The sequence below is a fragment of the Aricia agestis genome, chromosome 17 (assembly GCF_905147365.1).
Source record: "Aricia agestis chromosome 17, ilAriAges1.1, whole genome shotgun sequence".
NCBI classification, from domain to species: domain Eukaryota; kingdom Metazoa; phylum Arthropoda; class Insecta; order Lepidoptera; family Lycaenidae; genus Aricia; species Aricia agestis.
The window spans coordinates 12,175,902-12,199,413 of NC_056422.1; the positions used below are offsets into that span (position 1 = coordinate 12,175,902).

Sequence of the window (23,512 nt, forward strand, 5' to 3'; positions counted from 1 at the left end):
ACCAGCACTCTTACTCGACTTTTAATGGAATAATTTAGCTGTAACTGCAACTAGATTATCAATATGGACAATGGCAGTAAAAAAATATATTTTAAGTATATTTAATTATATTAATTAGTCTTCAAATTTAAGAAAATAGGCAGCGCATGAATGTTTATGTAAAAATGCCTTTGGGTTTATCAATAAAGCTTGTTGCGCATGATGTTTTGGAGTAGCTACACGAACAGAAAAAATAATCACATATTGATTTCTCAAAAACTTGATAATATAAATAAGGATTGAGATGTAGTTTAATAACTATAATTGTTTTACATTAAATTTATGTAGCACACAAGCTCGCACTCTTTACAGCACTAATTTGTCGAGTAAAAGCATTCTATTCGCTGTTATAGAACTAAAAAGGAGAATAAAAGCAATTCGTCTGCTATTATAGCACACTTTATCTGTATAATAGCAAATCAATTGCGTTTATTGAACTAAATATCCTATATACGCATTTTATTTGCTCTTAAAACACTCTTAGTGTTTTCTACCACTTTTACTCAAATCTTACAGCATTTTTTTGTTGCTTACTCAGCGCTTATTCCACTTTAATAGGACTTTAGTCTGAATAATTTGCGCCTTTTTCGCGTCGAGTAAACGTTTACAGCACTTTTACTCGACTGTTTTAAGAACTTTTATAGAACTTAAAGCGAAAACAAGAACGTGCTCTCGACCATTATAGCACGTCCATTTGCTGCTTGGGTCGCTTCGTAAATATCGTATAACAGCTCTTAATTACACTACAGTTCCTATACGAACGTTTTTAATTCTACTATAAGAGTTAGTCTATAAGCGTGCAGTAACAGCAGCAATGTTGCCATAAGCAATTCGATTGCGTTTATAGAGCTTTTATAGAAACATAAAAGAGCTGAGTAACGGCTGTATAAAAGCACCCAATTCAGCGAATCATCTATTCTACAGCTATTATACGACTGTTATAGATCAAACGATCGAATAACGAGTATTTTAGCCATATTCATTCAGCATCTGCTAAAAGGTGGAGTAAAAGGGCTAAAACATAGTGCTGTAAACGTTTATTCGACGTCCTTAAAGTACACATTAGCAAATATTGCCAAATAGTCGAGATAACCGCTATTATACGATAAATGGGTGTTTTATGAACGGTTACCCGGCTCTTATACGATTAAAGGCTGAGTAAAAAAATCCTTATTCGACTGTTTTGCTGCTTGGGTAATTAATATTTGTCTCTGAGTGCGGCAGGCAATGTTACAAAAAGAGCTTCATAGCTTATAAAGCTCATTTTGTAACATTTAACATTAAGTTATTCATAAACTTAATATTCACTGTTTTAAATGTCCATACAATAAAATATTACACATGGTAAGAAAATAAAGGTAATGGTTATTCTAATAAAATGCAATCACATTGTGATTAAAATGCAACTCTTTGTACAATCAACTAACAATAAACATCAGGTTGATTGTTTTAAATTAAAATTATTGAGAAGCACTCTAATGACCAAATTACATAATTTCTTTTCAACTTGTAGTTTAAATCTAGTGACAGTACATGCTTTCCCTTTTGTGCACACATATTTTAACCCATCAGCAACAAGCAGCCCCCGGCGGCTGCATAACAATTGAATATCTATTGTGTCTGTGATTCCCACAATCGAAGCATTAAAGTGTGCATGTAAGTGCAAAAGAACTGTAATTGGTCAGAAATTATGTGAATTGAGCTTCGAACTTAAGTATTAAACAACAAAAAATCATTGGTTAAAAATTGCTACATACTAGCTAAATCGAATGCCACAGCAATATGTATAGACAACATAAATTCTAGCATAAGTAGGTAAATGACTAAGTACAATAAAACATAGCCAAGAAGTAGTGAGAGGTAGGTACATGAGATTTCCATTATACTGATTCTTATATTATGCCAGTAAAAATGCACAACCATATTTTTAACCGACTTCCAAAAAGGAGGAGGTTATATCAGAACATTTTGATGAGGCCATATTATTTTAAAGTTGATATGAAATTTATAATACAAGATTTTTGTATAAGTAAGTTTTATAATAAGGAAGACTAGCATTAGGTAAGATAATATGAAGAAATCAAAGTCTGTATAATAAAGCTGCATTATAATTTTTAAACTACAATATGCAGTTGAAACAACCTAAAAACAGTCTACTCAATAAGTACATAATCATTTCATTTTAAATAAAATTTTATAATGCTCTTAGTAGAAAAGGTAGTCTGTTAGCAAAGAAGCATGATATCATATACAGCATACCAAAGTAAAAATTAAGCCTAGCAGTCTGCCTCGGTACATATTGCATGGTCTCTGGTCTTCTGAATCTCCTCTCGATTTCAAATGCCCTCGGCAATGTCAGCATGGGCAGGAGGAACCAAAACGAACAGCGCACAGATGCCACCACAAACATTATATAAGGAGTGAATAGCAAAAATGCAAACAGTAAGTATGATGCGGTTTCACCTATCAGTATAGCCAATGTTACAATTTCAGCCTTGCTATCGGCCTCCAAATCACGCGTGTTGTTGCTGTGCAGAATTGCCTCAGTGTTGAGTGCCAAAGGAACAGCGTAATAAATAATTGGCCAGTCCACTCTCCCTGTTTGAGCAAGGAATGAAAAAACAACTGAGACCGGCCCAAATATAACAAGCACGATGATATCACCCAGCGCAATATACTTTAATCCTATACCACCAGTATACAAAAAAGAGGATGACAATCCACCAAAGTACACTAATGCCAGATGCTCCATTCGAGCAGGTGATAAAATGACGAGCATCACAAAGAACGCACATCCAGCCATATACAAAAGAGCACCGAGAGATACGACTTCGTCGATACTTAAAATATGATCCACTAAAGTTCTGTCGTCCGATTTTCGATTGTCGATCCCCTTCACGAAATCGAAATACGTATTCACCACATTGCCAGCGCAGTGGACGGGTATGACGGTAAACAGGGTGACCATCAATGTGGCCCAACTGAATTCACTCTCGCCCGGTAGACGGTACGCTAGCGCGGCTCCGAGGAGAGTCGGCAGCAGACTCCCGCTTAGCGACCACGGTCGCAGTGCCAACACGTAAGTACGAACTTTCATCAATGGATTACGGGGCGGGCTAGCTCTCTGTTTAGGCGGTTGAAGAAGATTTCCCTCCGCCGTTGGAGTCTCGTCGGATTTCGTGAAGATTTCCATTTTCTGTTTGTATTAGGTTCTGCGGCAGCACTTATTTGCGTTGCAACACAAATCCATAGGGTACAACTGTGATGATTGGTACACACTTGAGATATCCACTTGCTTAACTAAATTGCTTATAAATTAATTAATATAATGATAAATAAAATGACTACTTAAATTTTAGAAAATAAAACCAAACTGTAAATTTTGGATGTCAATTGTCAATGTCAAATTTTCAACACGTCTCGGGAACTGACATTTAGTTTTTTTTTTCGATGAAAGCATAGATCTCCAACTAAAGCCTAAATGTTCTCGATAATTTTTTTTTTGGCTTTATTAAAAAAAACTATCAATGTCAACTTGACTTTGTCAATTGTCACATGTCGTCAACTTGACATTTTCGGAAGAAGAAGGAGGGCCATTTTTAAAAGAAGAAGAAGAAGAAGGAGTGTTGTTGCTTGTTGCATTTTTAAAGATTTTTACTTTATTTTGCTATAAGTAAATACATTAAATTATAACTACGTTATTTTGTATTTAATCAAGTGAGTGTATTTCCATATTTTCATTTAAATTTAACAGCCTTGTAAATAGCCGCCTTGAAATAACCACCATAAAAGATTCCTAGTATTTTGAGGTTAGTACCTACATGCATATTATTATTTTCAATTTAAAATGGTTAATATATGAAGTTAATTTCTACTATAACTCTCTATTTTATAGCTACAGAAAATTTGGGATGTAAATAGAAGTACATACGTAATTTAATTTAATTTTAATAACTTTTTTACTTTTATATTTTTATGGGAATTATTTCCTAATATTTTGTTATTTTAAAAAAGGAAACATTAGAAAAAACTTAAATAGAATGTAATATAAAGTATTTAATTTAATTGAGGTTTACACATTCTGAATTTTTACTACTGCAATAGCTGCTCCTCTCGCTGCATCACCACCGGAAGTAAATTCCAAAGGCAAGCTATAATAATGCTCAACAGCTCTCTGCAAAACAACATTTCTAGATAGTCCTGAACCATTCCCAACTATTCTCTTTATTTTCCCTTTTTGCAATATTTCTTTTGGCATCATACAGTGCAAATTCTCAATCAAACTATCGCACAGAGATTTAAACACTGAAGCTAGTTGAATATTTGACAAATCAATGTTTTCTACGCTAGCTTTGCTAGTTGGTGTATGCCTTTCACCGAGCAGTAACGGTGAGATCTTCATATTTGAATCGGAAGCATTTAATCCGAGAGCAATAAGCTTTTCCCAAACTTTAGATTGTGGAATGTGAAACCCAAATTCTAGCATCCATTGCTGAAGCATTTTTACGAAAGTCGCTAGAACATTTCCTCCATTCAAAGAAGCCGCTACCACTAGATATTTGTTATCAAAGTATGGCAAGTGTTCAATAGTATTGCATCCCAAATCAGATATTGAGTCTGAAACAATAGCGAGTTGGGCCGAAGTTGATATATTCAAAACTGCATCTTGCTCTGTCTCAAGAGTGGAAATTATAGAACATTGGAGATCACCCATGGCAACACCAACGGGGGTTCCTTCGGGGATGCCATTCCATGAGCTCTTTAAAATTCCTGCAGCTTCCCCACTCTTAATGATTTTTGGTAAGAGATTTACTGGAAACTCTATAGAGCTCAAAATTTCAGTATTCCACTCATTTTGTTCAGTATTAAAATACCCCCAACTTGCAGCATTCTGGTCTGATATAACCGGAGTATCCAAATCACAGAGCATAGCCACAACAAAATCTTGCACTGTGGCTGAACAGCTGAAGTTCTTGAGTTTCTCAGGTTTGTGCTTCAGCATCCATAAGAGTGTGGCACATCCATAGCCAGAGTAGCACTTGAGGTGTGAGTCTGGTTTCGGAAGGGTCTCCAAGAATTCTGGCTTGCATCTTGTATCCTGCCAAGTGTAGAGAGCTGACATATTTTCTCGTATTGCATCAAAACGCATGACAACACCTTCTTTTTCTATCTTCTCCCATGCTCTGAAAAAAAATATTTTTTCTGTAGTGTGTCTTAATTCTTAACTAAGGCCCGTATAAATATTCAGTACTTAAGATGCGACCCGGTCTCAAGACGCGATTCGGCACTGTGATTGTCCAAATTTTGACAGCCAACCAATCACAGGGCCTGAACCGTGTCTTGAGACCGAGATGCATCTTGAGTACTGACTATTTATACGGGCCTTAGTGGCCCATAAACATAAGTGAGCTCCAAAAAAATACTCGCTCATCAATAGTCATTATTTTAAATTACAGTAACAGAAAACTATTACCATAAAAAATTATGTGAAACTTAATAGATGACGCGCCGCGCCCGCAACTCCGTTGCGCCAAAACTCGTTTATCGCGTGGAGCCGTACATTTTTTCGGGAGTTCTATACCAAATTTCAGCAAAATCGGTTCAGCAGCTTAGGCGTGAAGAGGTAACAGACAGACAGACGGACACACTTTCGCATATTAGTATGGATGGATACATAATAAAAACAAAACTTAAATACATATTCATCAAATTGCCAGGTCTAAAAAGGAAGCTGTGTCTTGTACTAATATGTATTCTGTGGCTGTGGTACTAATTATTAGTATTTTACCTGTTCCTCCACAAAACGACTCCATGCATCTGGCCACAGACGCCGATCCTGTTGACGTGGCGCAATAAATCTCTCGGCAGTCTCGACACGCAGTAATGGACCGCTGACACTATTTTGGGAACGTCCTGCTTGTTCCCTTCTATCCCCTGATCGCTGGGTATGTTAGCCGCCGTATCCTTGTTCTGTTTCGCCAGGAGTTCCTTAGTTATTGGATCGTAGATGCACACTTTTACGGATGTTGTCCCGATATCCATGCCCAGGATGTACGCTTTTTCCGTCATCTTGAGCTGTTTGAGTGTAGGCTGAGGATGAATATTATTTGTTTGCTCCGAGCGACGCGAATTACCGATAACCGCGTAATCGCTCGACAACGTACGGCACTGTCAGTCGCGGGAGAACTAATGTGGGAGGCGCGCGCTCGCCACTCGACAGAGCGACCGTCTGGTAGCCGTATTACGTAAACTTCAATTATCTCAGTATCAATAATGTTATCGCACAATATTTATCGGCTAATAAAAGAATGACTTCTTATATTCCTAGGTACTTACTAAGTCATTAAAATATCGTTTAAATACGTCGCCAGCTTGGCGCTTCTGCATCATTAGTCTCGCCCTGCCTCCCAGCAATCAAAGTCATCATGATTTATTTCCCGCGCAGCATAAATTATAATATTTTGAGTCGCGAACACAGTATCTTATCTCTATATTCCCCACCGAATCTCCTTTATGAATCTGACCTTTTGGGATTAACCGACCTAATCGCGTCGTCCCGCGATCGTCTATCGTCCCAGCATGGCTATGAAAATATTATATTATATCCGTTCACATAATATATATGCGTTTTTTGCGCTATTTTAACATGGGAGAGCCATGCTTCGGTACGAATGGGTCGACCGGAGAAATACCACGTGCTCACAGAAAACCGGCGTGAAACAGTGTGTTTCTCCGAGTGAGTGAGTTTACCGGAGGCCCAATCCCCTACCCTTTTCCATTCCCTACCCTCCCCTATTACCCTATTCCCTCTTAAAAGGCCGGCAACGCACCTGCAGCTCTTCTGATGCTGCGAGTGTCCATGGGCAACGGAAGTTGCTTTCCATCAGGTGACCCGTTTGCCCGTTTGCCCCCTTATTTCATAAAAAAAAATTATAAGAATTATAAAACAAGCTCTCTTTCATACATTTTTTCAAGAAACCAACAGCTAGCGATGTAATTTATGTATTATGTTGCATGATGAATGGTCTATTTCGTTTGTCGTAGTAAAAACTTTACTGCAATGCGGCTGGTGCGTCAGCGTTCTGGGCTATTAACGTTCAAATTGATTTTATCATAAGCATAACTGCTAACGACTCATCAAATAGCTGGCGTGAATAATGTCACGTATGGCATCAGCTGATCTCCCCAGTCCCGATTCATCAGTGATTCACATTTCACTCAAACCTAGCCAAGTCCGAAAGGATATAAAACCGTTTGTTCTAATAAGGAATTTAAGGCATTGGCTTAAAGCCAAAGGTTTTGGTACAATCTGTTATCTGGTGGACCGTGGACTAGTTATTGAAAAGTTAGATCTCATCTTTTTCGCCTCTTTCACATTAGTCATTCAGTGGCTATTTATTTTTAAACATTCTGTGCTTCACAGTTCACACTGAGATGTGTTATCTAAAATGCCGCCACAAATTAACTGTCTGATCGGTGATCCCTTAAAGAGATGGCAACAATCCATAATGTCCGTTGAAATTAACGTTTAGCATGTTAAACATTTATAAAATTATATTTATCAAACAGAACGCAAACGATTCTAAAAATAGGCTACTCTCTAGCTGAGATGAGGAATATCAATGAGTTTCTAAAATACTTAGTAACATAGAATATCATTGAGGAATATGATGATTGAAAACTCGTAATAGGGATGACGACAAGGTCAAAGATTTGCTGTTTTTTTTAAATAAAATAAAGACATAGCGATAAAATATAAGTATTTCCAAAATTTCAGCTTCATAACTTATGTTTTTTTTTGTTATGAGCCTTCAAAGTTGGTTAGTCAAGTCCATAGGTTTATGGTCAAGTCGATTTTTTTTATAAATTGCCTTAATTTTTGTATACCATCCGATAAGTTATGCAATTTATAAAAAAATCTTATGAAACCACTGTCATAAACACAATATATTTTAACATAGCTATCGAACAAACTACCTAAGCGTGACGTCACAGTTAGGTAACATTTTTTATAAATGATCAAACGAACTTACCAAGTGAAGTTTGATCATTATTATATGAGTCGCTTCATTCGAAGATATATTAATTAACCAGGTAGTACCTTTACTTATTTGCTTGGCAATCACGTTTTTTTAAAGACTTATCATGTGGGTACATGATAAAAAAATAACGTCGGTCACTCGCCCATCAGCGCTCCTCATTATGTTTAGAGAGAGGTAATGCAAAAAATCTTTCTTTGTTTCTTTGGGTACTGCAGCAAACACAGTTTCGTGCAGACTGGGTGGGAGGGAGATTATATATTCGAATGAAGCGACTCATATAATAATGATCGAACTTCACTTGGTAAGTTTGTTTGATAATTTATTATACTTCTTCGCTTCATTCTTCGATATATTAATTAACCAGGTAGATTTTCAAAGTAACGAAAGAAAGATTTTTTACAAAATACAATATATTTATATACATTATGAATAGTAATCATTATATTCGAGAAATAATTTAACATTATGCCCATAAATAATAATAATAGTCAGTGGAAACAAAACTTAAGAGACCGCTATGGTTTGTGATTCAAATGATTACTGGGATCATGGTGATTATATAACTGATTCAGCGAAACTTTGCTCATCGATAAAATTATGGCTAAGGAAAGTAGCAAAAGTATTGGAGTCACTAGTCTTGCCTGTCGAATGTCTTACTAATCGTGTCAGTCCCCGTTATAGTTGCAAAACTTCTGAAAAATTCCGAATAATTCCGGAATACTTCTGGGAAAGTTTCTTTAAATTTGAATTATTCAAAATGAATTTAATAAAAAAAAATAATATGAATTTTTATTTATGCTGAAAAATCGTATTTTACATCAATCATCGATCGCCGCCGCGCATAGAGCGTCGCCCGCCGGCCGCTATCACCGCTTCGCACGCGCCGACTGCCACGGCGAAATATTCGACGGAAACATTCGATTGCGGGGTACGAATCTTTCCGCGGGGTGAGGGAAAACTTCTCCGGGGAGCATCTCCCTTCCGCACCGCCGCGCGCCGTCGCGCGTCGCCCGCTCGTACGGGCGAGCGAGTCGTGCGAGCGGGCGACAGCGGCGCGGAAGGGAGATGCTCCCCGGAGAAGTTTTCCCTCACCCCGCGGAAAGATTCGTACCCCGCAATCGAATGTTTCCGTCGAATATTTCGCCGGAATAATTCAATGGAAATATACGTGTTTGTTTGTGGTTTGTGGTGGTTGAGTGAATTATTTGTTCAGTGGCACATTACGTACTTAAGTAAAATATAAATTGTTTATCTATACCTACTTCTAGGTTTAATATTATAAATGCGAAAGTGTGTCTGTTTGCCTGTCTGTCTGTTACCTCTTCACGCTCGAACCGCTGAACCGATTTTGCTGAAAATTGGCATGGAAATACTTTGAGTTCCGAGAAAGGACATAGGATAGTTTTTATCCCGGAAAAATGCACGGTTCCGGCGCGATAAACGAATTTTGGCGCAACGGAGTTGCGGGCGTCATCTAGTTTTATTATAAATTAGTAATGGCCAATGGGATTGATTAATCTTTACTTACCTACTTATTACTTACTTATATCCATACTATCCATACTAATATGTCCTATTGTAAGTAAATCAGAATAAAAACCATAAAAAATAAACGAACTCATATGATTAGGTATTATCAAAGAAAAGTAACAAGCCGTTACCAGCCGCTATTTATCGCTAGTAATGATAATAAGCCAAAAAAGCCGTTTCTCGCCGCTTGGCTAATAATAATGTTAGTAACCGACATCACATATTCTTAGATACACAACTAAAGATTAATAGTTTACAACAAATTTTCCTCGTTTTTTTTGACAGTTGAAATATTCCCAAAGTTTCGGAATATTTCGGAATACTTCCGAAGTATTCAACGGGAATAATTCGGAATCTTTCCCGCCAGCATCTATAGTCCCCGTGTCGACGCTCGTTTCGATGTCCTGCTTTGTCCAGCGGCTAACCGACTGGGAGGTGGCTGGTCTGTGCAGAGCGTTAAACGTTGGCTAAAATGTTCTTATTAGAAACCCGTATCGTAGCATTATCCTATTGAAAATAATCTTGAATAACCATCGCAGGGCATAATATTATGCTAACTTCTTCTTAAAAAAAGAATTATATAATTTAATAACATCCGATCACGCCCGGGAGTTGGTGTCTTTGTAATATTAATTTCAATACCGCAATTTTTTTTATTTTGCCGAGTTTTATTAGACAGAAAGTATTAAGTCAATGACCAGTATTCAATAGATGCAGAAAACAAGAAAAACAAATAATGTATTAGTGACGTTTTCGAGATCTTAATCGGTATTAGTATAACAATTTTTAAATGTGACTTTTAACAAAAAGTAGATCCCAGGTATTCTATCTGGTATGGGCTAGGATTTTTACTGGAATGCTTCTTTCAAAAGACGCTTCACACATTTTTCTAAGCCAATGTCAACAACCAATAATGTCAACATTGTTTATAAACAATGACAGCGCACAGAGGTGGCTGTAGAAAATATCGTATTACAGGCTACATCCATTGTCAAATTGGTTGGCTAAGGTTCTGATGGAGCGGACGGTGATCTCTTTAATAAGTTTAATAATAACTAATGAGATTGAAGAGAGTATTTATCTAAATTCTAAGTCGATTAGTCGATAGAGTAATTTAGAATATTATTATGTAAATTACATTTTTATAAGAGGGAAACATTAGGGCAGCGAAAGCCAGTACTGGAAAAAACGAATATGCAATATTCATCTATTCATCGGCTAATAATTTTCTCAAACATTTTAATATAAATGGGAAAGGTGGGAACGCGTAAAGTAGAAATACTGCCTGTTTACAATAAAGGGGTCTACTGCTATAACTGCGTCCGGCTCTGTGGTCGTCGATAATATTGTGATTATTGCATAATATGATTGAAAGTCGAGAATATTGTGTCTCGGTCCACCAGGCAAAATATTTTAACAATTATTATTCAAGAATAAGTGAGATTCTGCTATCGTATTTATCATTGCATTTATTTAGCATTAAAAATTTAAATCGCTGAAAACCAGTTGCATTCCGTGACGGAAGTCAGGAATCGGAATATGAAGGTGTCAAAACACCTATCAGTTGAGTTAGCTCACGAATAGTGTACTGGTTTAACTATTCTGTATTATTTCGTTTTTAATAGGCATATAATATTATATAATATATTATGTCTTAATAATATATATTATTATAATCGTTAAGACTTAAATATGTACATATTTGTTGTGGATGTAATACACCCTTGTCACTATTAACAATAAAACTTAAACAAAAAAGGGCGCCTAAGGCTGAAGTATTGTTAAAGCGTGGTAAGGCTTTAACTCCTGGTCTGGTTTCCTTCTTTATAATTTTTGTGAAGAAAAAAAATTATAATAATTGGCGCCTCTGATATAGTCTGTACGTTAGAGCTCTTAATCCGTAAATTAAAATCTATCAATCGACTAGTAAGCTAATAGAAACCAAGAAGTCGGCTTTTAAATCTATTTTTGCTAGATATTCACTTTTGGGTATTGGCACAGAATATACATAATATATATATATATATATATATATATATATATATATATATATATATATATATATATATATATATATATATATATATATATATATATATATATATATATATAGAAGAAGAAGAAGAAGTCGGCTTTTAAATCTATTTTTGCTAGATATTCACTTTTGGGTATTGGCACAGAATATACATAATATATATATATATATATATATATATATATATATATATATATATATATATATATATAGATATATATATATATATATATATATATATATTATGTATATTCTGTGCCAATACCCAAAAGTGAATATCTAGCAAAAATAGATTTAAAAGCCGACTTCTTGGTTTCTATTAGCTTACTAGTCGATTGAAAGATTTTAATTTACGGATTAAGAGCTCTAACGTACAGACTATATCAGAGGCGCCAATTATTATAATTTTTTTTCTTCACAAAAATTATAAAGAAGGAAACCAGACCAGGCGTTAAAGCCTTACCACGCTTTTACTTTATATACTTATATATATATATATATATATATATATATATATATATATATATATATATATATATATATATATATATATATATATATATATATATATATATATATATATATATATATATATATATATATTAGTGGTATTGGATTAGAAGCCGTACGGTAATTAACCTGTAGTTTCGAATAAACTTAAGAAGTGGTTTAAAATTTGAAAGAATTCAAAAATTGTATTTATAATATAATACAATATTTTCCGCCGCTTTGTTTGGGGAAAAGAAAATCTTTGAAATAAGGTAACCTTCGGTGGGGGTACACGAAGATATAGCTTTAAATAATAATACTAATAACTTATTGATGTGTATTATGAATGATGTATATTATATTTTTTACAGAACGACATCGAGTATCTCGTTTTTATCAATTGTGAGGGAGTATTAGGCCAGTGGTCCCCAACTTTTTTTTTTCCATGCGGGCAATGTTACAAAAAAAATATATTGAGGGTACGAAAAAAATATATTGAGGGTAGGAACTATCATGTTACGTAGATATTAAGTAAGTTTCGTTATACACTCGCGGTGTATCCCGAGTCCCAACATTGGTGCACAATTTATTTAATAATAATAATTATATACCGGCAGACCTAATAATATAATATATTTAAAACAAAGTTTGTGCGGTATGCATTGGTTGCTAACTGATAAGACTCGCAGTCAATCTAGTTATTAGTTCCAAATAATAATTGTATATAAACCGGCAAAGATAATATTATAATTATAATATGTAGTTCTATTTATAGAACAAAAAGCGCAGGAAACGCGCGGTAGTTGCTAATTTTTATTTTTTAAACATTGTCGGAGACTCGCAGTCAATCCATACATTATTTTGATTTATAAAATAACTTAATATATTTTAAATTTAAATAGTAATTAAGTCGTAGTTATTCCTCCCGAACCAGCCAACTTATAGTTCTATTTATAGAACAGATAAAACATCGTCAGAGACTCGCAGTCTATTCCGATGCATATAGATTGTGTTTAGAGACTCGCAATCAATCCACACATTATGGCGGTTTATAAAATAATTTATATAAATGTTTAATTTAGATAGTAATTAACTCGTAGTTAATCTCTCGGAACCAGCCAACATATAGGTAGTTCTATTTATAGAACATATAAAACATCGTCAGAGACTCGCAGTCAATTCCGATGCATTTAGATTGTGTTTAGAGACTCGCGGTTAATCCACACATTATGGCGGTTTATAAAATAACTTAAAATAATTGCAGTAATTAACTTACAGCTATACCCCCCATTCGGGAAAACATAATATAATTATAATTCTATTTATAGAACAGGAAAAACATCGTCAGAGACTCGCAGTCAATTCTGATGATGATCTATATGAGATTGTGCATATGGAAGGACTCGCGGTCCAAAGTCCAAACACACTGCACTTATGGACTCACAGTCGCAGTACATGCCGGTTGATTAAATAATTGCAGTAATTAACTTTTAGTTGCTACCCCCAATCCGGCAAACATAAGATAATTCTATTTATAGACCAAATAAAACATACATATTATACATTGTATAATACACACAAGACTCGCAGTCATGGGCGTATCCAGGTTCTGGGCCAGGGGGGGCAAATTACCCAGGTTCTGGTGCCAGGGGGGGGGGGGGGGATCAGATTTTTCATAAGCTAGGTGTTACAAAGAATAAGTACTAGATAATATACTTAGTAGGGACGTCAACATGATGCAGGGGGGGACTGCCCCCCCCCTCAGTACGCCCATGCTCGCATTCCAAACACACTGTACTTTATTGACTAGTAGTCGCAGTACAAGCCGGTTAATATTGAATATAATTGGCTCGTCTTGGCAGTGCCTACCGTGTATTAGTACTTACATGTATTTTCTTGTTACACGATTAAGTAACACTTAATTACTAACAACACTGACTCTAGTCAACACTGATTCAAATAATATCTTAATAATAACCAATTTTCTTCTGAGCGTTGCGTTTTGGCATGGTTACTAAGTATGCGTGCTCGTGTTGCCTCGCGAAGAAAAGGAATGAGGAGCGCTGATGGGCGAGTGACCGACGTTATTTTTTTATCATGTACACACATGATAAGTCTTTAAAAAAACGCGATTGCCAAGCAAATAAGTAAAGGTACTACCTGGTTAATTAATATATCGAAGAATGAAGCGAAGAAGTATAATGGATATCTTGGATTATTTTTCCGACCCAAATATCGACCAATAGAATTGCACCATTCGACGTCACGTGGTACAACCTACATGGTATTATACTGATAATTTTTTGAAAATTTTCTCTGGTAGTTGCTATATATAAAAGACAAACACGTCAAACTGACAGGTTGAATTCAATTGTGTCTCATGGTGCAATTATATTGGCCGACATTTGCGAGTTGCGACGGAAAAATAATCCCCCGAATACCACACGAGCTTCAAAATTATCTGGCATTTCCCTCAAGGTTCCCTGCAAACAAATAAAGTCGTCAAGTTTTTCAGGAAAAATCACTCGCGCTTCTTTTTTGAAGCTCTTGTGGTATTATAAGTGAGAGTTTTTAAGTTATCAAAGTAATTTTTTCACCGATATTCCTATTTTTGAATGGTCCTTCACTTACCAACAAGAAAAAAAAATTTCGTCATGCCTATTGATGTTAGGTATATCGTACTACTATAAACTATAACTATAATATAAAAGTAAAATAGTACTTAAACCTGATACCTACGTAGTATTTATAACCCCGACAAAAAAGAGGGGTGTTATAAGTTTGACGTGTCTGTCTGTAGGTCTGTTTGTGTGTGTATCAGTCCGTGGCATCGTAGCATCCAAACGGATGGACCGATTTTGATCTAGTTTTCTTTGTTTGAAAGCTGACATGATCGAGAGTGTTCTTTCCTATAATTCATCATCATCAGCCTGCTCATTGCTGGACAATCAGGGTTTATCTGGTTCATGAAAGGCCGTTAGCAACTTTTATTCGTTTGATGGGTTTTATATTTCATTGTCAATGATATTCTATGTTACTAACGTAACTAGATTGGAAGTTTACGGTAGCAACGCGTTGCCACTTCGAAGATGCCTGCAGGCATATCTCACATACATAATGACATAACGAATATATGACTTGACATTGTCTTTTGAACAAAAAAGTGGTTACGCATTTCTGAGAATCTTTTGTAAGACATTGCTACTCTAGTATTTTAGAAACTCATTGTTCATTGTAGTTCGTGACATTTGTGAATATGCAATAACGTATACACATATTAATGGAAAGTTGACCTGGTGCTGCAGCATCACCTGGTAATCAATAGGATATCCAACTCCTCGCCAACTTAGAGCAGAGGTTTCGTGTTTGGGCTCATTTTAATTGCGACAACCAGTAAGAAGTAGATAGACAGTAAATATTTACATCCTGCTGCTGCAGCATCACCTGGATTCTATAGGAACCGAGCTTCGTATGAACCCAAAGTGGAGGTTTCATGTGTGGGCTCATATTAACGGCCTCATCGAAAAGGACATGGATAGATGGTAATTACGTTGATAGGAATTATTCTGCACTATAACCAACACAAGTTTAAAAAGTATGAAATAAAATTAAATTCCTAAGAAATTGCCGAGCGCGTGTTGACGCGGTCACATTATTTACGAAAACTGATCCTATTTCAAAATTTTGTTCCCGAAGGCGTCCCAAATATATTTTTTCACATCAACAGATAGCTTGAGAAGCTTATAAAATTTATAGTGTTGAGAAAAAATTTGAGTAATTCTTATTTTTATGGTATTTTTGTCGTAAGTGTCATCTATTAGTTCCGAGTCTACCATTAGTGCTTTTACCTTAATATCTAATATATGAAAATAAGTCGGGTTTTCCTTGCTGACGCTATAACTCCAGAACGCACGAACCGATTTCCACGGTTTTGCATTCGTTGGAAAGGTCTCTGGCTCCGTGAGGTCAAAACAGGGAAAATCATTTTATAGCAAAACAACGTTTGCCGGGACAGCTAGTATTTATTATGAAATGTATCCATCGCCTATGAATTTATTCATGAATCTGAGTACAATTTCTATTCCGTATCGTAAACATGAAAATTGTTTTGATCAGAATGAAGCAATCGATTTCCAAATACACGACCGAACGCTTGTTTCATAATGTTTTAGTATGCCATTTAGAAGCTCTTATACTCTGACCTTATGCTGAAAATATTTCTAACCAAGAAGCAAATAGTAAAATAGTTAAATACGAAACAACTACCAGCCGTTTCTGACCTGGCTGAATTAGAAAAGACTCGCTTATTTAATTCTTTGGATCCCCACGATTCCTGGATACATTCTTTACTTTTTAGATCTCTAATATCTTTGTAATTACGTAACAGTATACCAATACCTAGTTTTTAATACTCTCTGTACTTGCCTTAACCGATATTTCAATAATTGATATATAACTTAAATGCCTTTAGTCGTTATTTGAGGAAAATATGCCAGATGCCTGAAATTCTTAGGCCAGGGAGTGGCATCATCGCTGTCATCGTTAGCTATTTTCGCTTCATTTCTATTAGCTGAAGAAAAGTTTGTTTACAATAAACAATTTGTTATAAACAAACTCAGCCGTGGTTTACAATTTAAAGATATTTTAAAATATGTAATTTGTGCTAATATATTTCTGTTGCGATGCCTGAAATATTTTTTTCTCTTAGCTTTAGTACTTACCTTGTATCTAGATCAGTGATACTTACATTAGTCAATTGAATTTAAATGGTTCGTAAGTTGCTGTTCATACACAGTTATATTCGAAACACTGAAAATAGAATTCTATACTTATACAATAGAGTTCGAAATCGAACACACACGATTGTCGGTTGCCGCGTGTTCCATTTCCAATTTATGAATTTTCTATGGCTTCATATTTTCCAGATTTCCAGTCTATAATCTTGTTTGTAAAAATGCTAAATTTATTAGTTTTGACTTTTGGTTGATGATTCGGGTTGTTTATTTAATTTATTTAAGTAAGTATGGAAAACTTTATAACATGTACTGTATTTTAATTGAGATAACACGATAAGGCCAATTAAAAGTTTACCTAGAGAGCAATATTACTGTTTTATATAGTTATGAGTTAAGACGTTGGCAAAGAAAGTTCACCAGCCACAAACGTCAAATCAACGTCAAAAAAAAAGCAGACGTCAAAAATCTTTTTTTTGACGTCCAGTGCTGCTGTCGTGTATCACACGTCTCTTTTTACCACGCAGTGTTACTGATAGTAACGTCTCGCTTGCTCAGGCCTTTGTTTCTCTATTCCGCTGGGTATATTAACTTTATGATTTAACCCAACCAATAAAGCATCAGTTTCAGCAACTCCAAAAAGCTAATAATACAATATCATTGCATTTCAAGAGCACTCTTTCAATAATTTTTTTATCATATCAACCAATTTTCACAGGGATAGAATATTGTCAACACAATTCATGATTCGTCCACTGATAAGTTAAGAGATAAGTTTAATCAATTAATTTTATCAGCAAGTATGTATTTGTTATTTCATCTCCAGAGTTTATGTTATGTTCATTTAAGAATACTTTCCGAATACGCGATTAACTACAATGTTCTGATCATATTGGTCAGGCATTGCCTTTCTTGTCAGACCCAGAGCCAGAGGGCTGAATGAATGCTATTATTTTATATTTAACTAGATGACGCCCGCAACTCCGTTGTGCCAAAACTCGTTTATCGCGCGGGAACCATAAATTTTTCGGGACAAAAGGTATCCTATATCCTTTCTCGAAACTCAAGGTATCTCCATGCCAAATTTCAGCAAAATCGGTTCAGCGGTTTGTGCGTGAAAACGTAACAAACGGACAGATAGACGTACAGTATGGAAGTATGGATAATAATTTTATTTCTTTTACAGACCACATTCAAAATGGGTAAAAAAAGCAAAAAAGCAGAAAAAACCTCCGAGATGAATGAATCACAATCTGAAACGGTAGCTGTGGAAGAAAATATAATAAAAGATAAAAAGTCGAGGAAAAGAAAAAATAATAATGAATCTTCAGATTTAGTAGTAAATGAGAAACCAATAGAAAGTGAAGAAACTCCTCTAGAAGAGCCTCTAAACAAAGAAAAGAAATCAAAGTCTAAAAAGAAATTAAGCGAAAGTATAGAACAAGATAAAAAAGTCACTGAAAACCAGAAAACATTAGACTTAACAACTAAAAAATCTAAACAAATTGATCAGATAGAAGAAACACAAGAAAAAAAGACCAGTAATAAAAAAGATAAGGTGAAACATAAGAATAGCTTGAAACAAAACGATCAAAATGAAAGTAAAAATAAAAAAATAATTTTTGAGGAAGATACAGGTGAAGCTATAGAAGTTTCAAAAAACAAATCAAACAAAAATGATATTGATGATCTTAAGGAGGAAGACGTAAAAGACGAAGATATTGATACATTCTGCAATGAAATAACTGAGGAAGACAATGCGCAATACGAAAATTGGGTACAATTAATTGAAGCTAAGTTAAAAAGCAATAAATCAAAGTCAAAGACATAAACATGTTGTATTTAATTTTCCTTGTAGTGTCATGACATGTAACTTATTTGGTTAAAATTCCGTTAGTACTTCAGGATCAGGAACGATCGTGCGAGCACGGTATGTTTCATCAGATGTCAGGAACTCAGGACTCAGGATTTCAAGACTCCGGATATGCTCATGAGCAGAAATCGGAATGCTATAATATTTTTATAATACACATGAATCGCAATATACGATAGCGCAAAGTACCTACCTATCTATAGAGTTCATATTTTCACTTCATGAATCCATCCATGAAGCCATCCTCTATAAGCGCTATCCCCAACTCGCGGGCCGCATGCGGCCCTCCGCGCCGGGTCTTTATTGTGTGAATTTCAAAATTGTTTAACATCACGCGGCCACAACGTGATGTTAAACAATTTTGAAATTCACACTCACCGGCAAAATAACGTAACTTAGTCTACGTGATAGTCGTTAAATTTTTTCCACTTATAAATCGTTAATTTTGAAGAATGTTATTTTTTAACCCTAAAAAAATTTTGTTGCGGCCCGCGACACTGACCAAAACATGTTTATGGCCACTGGCCCGCATGAAAAAAAGGTTGGGGACCACTGCTCTATAATATTATAATGTTTTGCTCTTGCTATTATTGGGTCTTTGCTATCATAATAAGTAATATCTATACAATATACATATTATTAAATAAAGTAGCTTTTTTTCCCTCGTGTCCCTTTGTTCCCTTGAATATTTAAAACTACGCAACGGATTTTGATGATTCTTTCAGTGTTAGATAGCCCATTTATCGAGGAAGGTTATAGGCTGTATTTTATCACGCTAAGACTAATAGAAGCGAAGAAATAGAGGAAAATGTGGAAGAAACGGGGAAAATTATTTGAAAGGGTTTACTTAAACGCGCTAATCTCAGGAACTACTGGTCCGATTTGAAAAATTATTTCAGTGTTAGATAGCCCATTTATTGAGGAAGGCTATAGGCTATATTTTATCACGCTAAGACTAATAGGAGAATGTGGAAAAAACAGGGGAAATTATTTGAAAAGGTTTTGCGAACTACTGGAGCAATTTTTATGTTATTTGGCACAGATTAATAAGTAGACCACGTGAAGGATTATAGGCTATCGATTCTAATCATTTTTTCAGTGGCTATATATTTTATACCCGTGCGACGCCGCCGGGGCGGGCACAGATTACTGGTATATATTTGGGCGGGTCGCTAGTTATTATTATAATAGTTCAAAGTTCTTCTTCTTTTTTTTTTTTTTTTTTCATATAATGGCACTTCGGCTATAACCATGGCCAGTGTCGAGTATAATATTATGGCGGGAAAACAATATTCTTTATACAATTTTTTCTATAATAACGTCAGGTCAGGCAGGTCTAAAGTCTAGTCAAAGTCTAAGGTCTAAAGTCTAGTCAAAGTCAATAAGTCAAGTCGGTCGATTCAGTAAAGTGGTAGGACGCTTTACTGAAACTTTTGATGGAGTTTTGGAGGGAACACAAAAGAGCACGTTTCTGGTTATTACATCACTTTCCTACACTTGTGCACGATAACGAATATTTAATGGTTAATATCCTACCAATATTACACATCAAAAACCCAGATAACACAATTTTAGGAAAATAATATAAAAACACAACATCACTCTTTCACATTCTTCCAAAAACTCTTCTTCTTTTTTATTGATGGCTCCTTTGTGAGTTGCCAGTATCAGAGTGTTTTGGCAAAGACTTTATTTTATGAGATGGCTTTATGAAGAAACAAGGTTACGGTATGATGCGACGCGTACGGTGACTGTTGAAAAATCTAGGGTTAGTCCTATACACCTTACAATTTAATACTGTTAGTATATAGTTGAAAGTTATTGTTATTGCTTCTCGTTTTCGCTTTGTAAAGAACATAATGACATATGTCACTTATGTATGTCAGTTGTCACGTGTCAAAATAATCAGTTTTTAGGTTAGAATTTAGATCGCAATTCCGTAAAATAATTAAATATTACGCTAGAATATTATAATAAAATGACTAGATTTGCTAGAGCTAAAGGCTCCAAATCTTCTAACGTAAAGACCGCGGAAGACAGCACACCATGGGAAGTAATGAAGGAGCAGTTGCTAAAATCAAAACAAGAAAATGAAGAATCACAGAAACGACAAGAGGTAACACATGTTTATATCATCTTGTAATAGATATGATTATTAGTAGAAACTAGAAACTAAAAAGAATCGTCCTATGTGCTGGTCTTACAATTTTTACAGCTGTTTGTCATGTTTTATCGCGTTTAAGTTTATTACTTAACTTTGTTTTTTTCAACTTAAAAAGAAAGCGGCGTTGGCGTTTTTTGAACGTTAAAAATAAAAGAAATATAATATAATAATTTTAACTTTTAAGCAATTTACGTTCAGTAAAATCTATTTTATTTCTAGGCAGAAGAACAAAGAATTGAAAATTACAATAATTTTTTAAAAGAGCACAAGAAACAAAAGAGAAAAGCAACATGGTGTGAATTTCCAGAAGCAGAGCAACCGAAAAAATCCAAAGTTGATGACAACACATCTGCAGTACAAGTTGAAAAGAAAGACAAAAGTAAGAAGAAGAAAAAGAAGAATAGTTTGAATGAAACAGAAGTTGCACAATCAGAATCCAACATCCAAAATGAAAATAAAGTTGAATCTACAGAGAAAGAATTTGCACATCAATCAGATGAGGTAAAAACAAAGAAGAAAAAGAATAAAAATAAAAAAGCTGCAACAGAAAATGAAGAATCTACAAATGAAGCAAATAAAATTGAATCTGTGCCTAAAAACAATGTTCAAATACAAAAACAGCCCAAAGCTAAAAAGAAATTTCAAAATGAACCAAAAAGAAGGAAAGTTATAAATGATAAAAGCTTTGAACTAATTATCAATGGAAAGGAAGTTGAGCTCGTTAGGTTTGATGGATTCCCAATAATGAAGAAAGACGCTGAAAGGTTGCAGGAATTAAAAAACAATATGATCAAGAAAGGCATACCCAAAAGTGAGGTGCAGAGAAATATGAAATTGGAGAGGCGACGGGCAGAAAAAGCTTTGGCTCGGATGAAACGTGAGGTCTGTTACAACTGTAGAAAAGGTGGTCACAATCTGTCCGACTGTCCTGATTTAAAGTCAAATATACCGGGGAAGGAGGCAGCAGAGGGAGTGTGCTTCAAATGCGGATCCACAGAGCACAGACAGTTTGAATGCAAAGTTCAAAGAGACAAGGAGTTCAGATTTGCCACTTGTTTCATCTGTAAGGAATCTGTAAGTATTTCAATTTGGTATATTATTTTTTTATTCATATTAAATTATTTCTTCTATACAATATGTTGTTGAATCTGTGCAAAAAGTAGAAATTTATTTTTGGAATCCAGAATAATATTGTTTACAAGAAGAAATAGTAGTTGGATAATTAATTGTCAACAAAAAAAAATTCAAGTTTACTTACAGAAACTTCTAGTTAAGAAGTTATTGAAGTATTTTTTTTTTTGATAACTTAGGGAAGTTTAAATGCAATATCCTTTGATCGCGGATTCTTGGAAATCTATTGTTCTCACGGCCACATGTGGCCGCTTGGGAGTTGAAGCATTAATGGATTTGTTTTCATACTTTACAGGGCCACATAGCACGACAATGTCCTGATAATCCCAAGGGTCTGTATCCAAATGGTGGATGCTGCAAGCTCTGCGGAGATGTTACTCACTTAAAGAAGGACTGTCATACTGTAAGTTGTCTCTTCATTTGTTTGATTGCTACTTTGTTGCACCAAATTTGCTTATCACGGTGAACCACACATTTTTCTGTAATAAAAACTATCATATGCCCTTTCTTGATTCTTAAACAATTCCAAATACATTAAGGAATAACAAAAAGTTATACTTTCTAATTTATAATTTTTGTATGCATACGGATGCTTTAAGACATGTAAAATAAAATGTTTAAGAAATGTAAAATAAAATGAAAGAGAGTAGTTCTCGAGTTTTGCAAGTGTCTAAGGCAGGGATCGGCAAGTAATTTTTGGTGGGATACTGTGGGAATTTTTTTACGTGGTCCAGAAAAAAAACACTTGTCCTGTGTAGCTTAAAAATATTATTTTATTTAATAAAGGCCTTTATTCAGAAGAACAATTTTTACATATGTTGCAAAGTATTCAAATTAATTATTATTATTCGGTAGCGCGGTCTCTGTATCCGTGTGATTCTTGGCAAAGGCCTCCTCCAACAGCTTCCACTCACTTCTCTGACATGCCACTCTAGTCCACATTTTGCCAGCCATTTGTACTATTTCATCTTCCCATCTTTTTAGAGGTATAAACTTGGTATAAAATAGATTACAATATTTTGCGGTCCGCATATGGATTGCGGTCCGTATGTGGACCACGAAAAGGCTGAAGGAGTGAGTCCTTGAGAGATATTAAGGGGCATTGGCAGAATATAAATGTTATATGTGTTAGTATTCATTTTTACAAATATTAATGATATTAATGATATGAATCTTTTATTTACAGATTAAAGAAAAGAAGGAGGAGACATCAATAAAGTTGCCAACATTAAATAATGACGTTGAAGACATTGGTTTCAAGCCTGCTGCAACAAACACCCAGCAAACAGAAGTGAAGAAACCTAAGAAAATAAAATTTTAAACATGTATGTAAATATATTTTAATTCATAATTTTTTGCATCTACTTAATTCAAAATAACTTTTTCTTCCTTTTAAAATGTTTGCACTTATTAGCCATCTTTATTGTGGCTTTGGAGGTCCGGAGCAGTGCAGGGAGGTCAGTGGACTTTGTAGAT

The 23,512-nt window shown here is 35.0% G+C and overlaps 4 protein-coding genes across 4 annotated transcripts; 2 read left to right on the forward strand and 2 right to left on the reverse strand.

The window, feature by feature from the left end:
- Positions 1-1,240: 1,240 nt before the first annotated feature.
- LOC121735467 (ubiA prenyltransferase domain-containing protein 1 homolog) lies at positions 1,241-3,407 on the reverse strand. Its single transcript, XM_042126301.1, has one exon. It carries the CDS (start codon positions 3,230-3,232, stop codon positions 2,234-2,236), a length of 999 nt encoding a protein of 332 aa, XP_041982235.1. The 5' UTR covers positions 3,233-3,407; the 3' UTR covers positions 1,241-2,233.
- A 326-nt stretch (positions 3,408-3,733) lies between these two features.
- On the forward strand, positions 3,734-18,700 carry LOC121735468 (nucleolar protein 58-like). The gene is made up of 2 exons (XM_042126302.1): positions 3,734-3,756; positions 18,055-18,700. Exon 2 carries the CDS (start codon positions 18,067-18,069, stop codon positions 18,697-18,699), a length of 633 nt encoding a protein of 210 aa, XP_041982236.1. The 5' UTR covers positions 3,734-3,756; positions 18,055-18,066; the 3' UTR covers position 18,700.
- LOC121735466 (sedoheptulokinase-like) lies at positions 4,068-6,328 on the reverse strand. The gene is made up of 2 exons (XM_042126300.1): positions 5,828-6,328; positions 4,068-5,222 (listed from the first exon to the last, which is right to left on the reverse strand). The coding sequence occupies exons 1-2, from the start codon at positions 6,106-6,108 to the stop codon at positions 4,112-4,114; spliced, it is 1,392 nt and encodes a 463-aa protein (XP_041982234.1). The 5' UTR covers positions 6,109-6,328; the 3' UTR covers positions 4,068-4,111.
- Positions 18,701-20,644: 1,944 nt separating the features above from the next.
- Positions 20,645-23,383, forward strand: LOC121735590 (zinc finger CCHC domain-containing protein 9-like). Its single transcript, XM_042126449.1, has 4 exons — positions 20,645-20,857; positions 21,125-21,979; positions 22,332-22,439; positions 23,223-23,383. The coding sequence occupies exons 1-4, from the start codon at positions 20,720-20,722 to the stop codon at positions 23,355-23,357; spliced, it is 1,236 nt and encodes a 411-aa protein (XP_041982383.1). The 5' UTR covers positions 20,645-20,719; the 3' UTR covers positions 23,358-23,383.
- The last annotated feature ends 129 nt before the right edge of the window (positions 23,384-23,512 follow it).

Coding starts and splice junctions, on each gene's coding strand:
- LOC121735467 (XM_042126301.1), bottom strand. CDS start 3,232: ATGGAAATCTTCACGAAATCCGACGAGACTCCAACGGCGGAGGGAAAT.
- LOC121735466 (XM_042126300.1), bottom strand. CDS start 6,108: ATGACGGAAAAAGCGTACATCCTGGGCATGGATATCGGGACAACATCC. Junction 5,223..5,827: donor GTCGTTTTGTGGAGGAACAG/GTAAAATACTAA, acceptor ATTTTTTTTCAG/AGCATGGGAGAAGATAGAAA.
- LOC121735468 (XM_042126302.1), top strand. CDS start 18,067: ATGGGTAAAAAAAGCAAAAAAGCAGAAAAAACCTCCGAGATGAATGAA.
- LOC121735590 (XM_042126449.1), top strand. CDS start 20,720: ATGACTAGATTTGCTAGAGCTAAAGGCTCCAAATCTTCTAACGTAAAG. Junction 20,858..21,124: donor AATCACAGAAACGACAAGAG/GTAACACATGTT, acceptor TTTTATTTCTAG/GCAGAAGAACAAAGAATTGA. Junction 22,440..23,222: donor TAAAGAAGGACTGTCATACT/GTAAGTTGTCTC, acceptor TTTTATTTACAG/ATTAAAGAAAAGAAGGAGGA.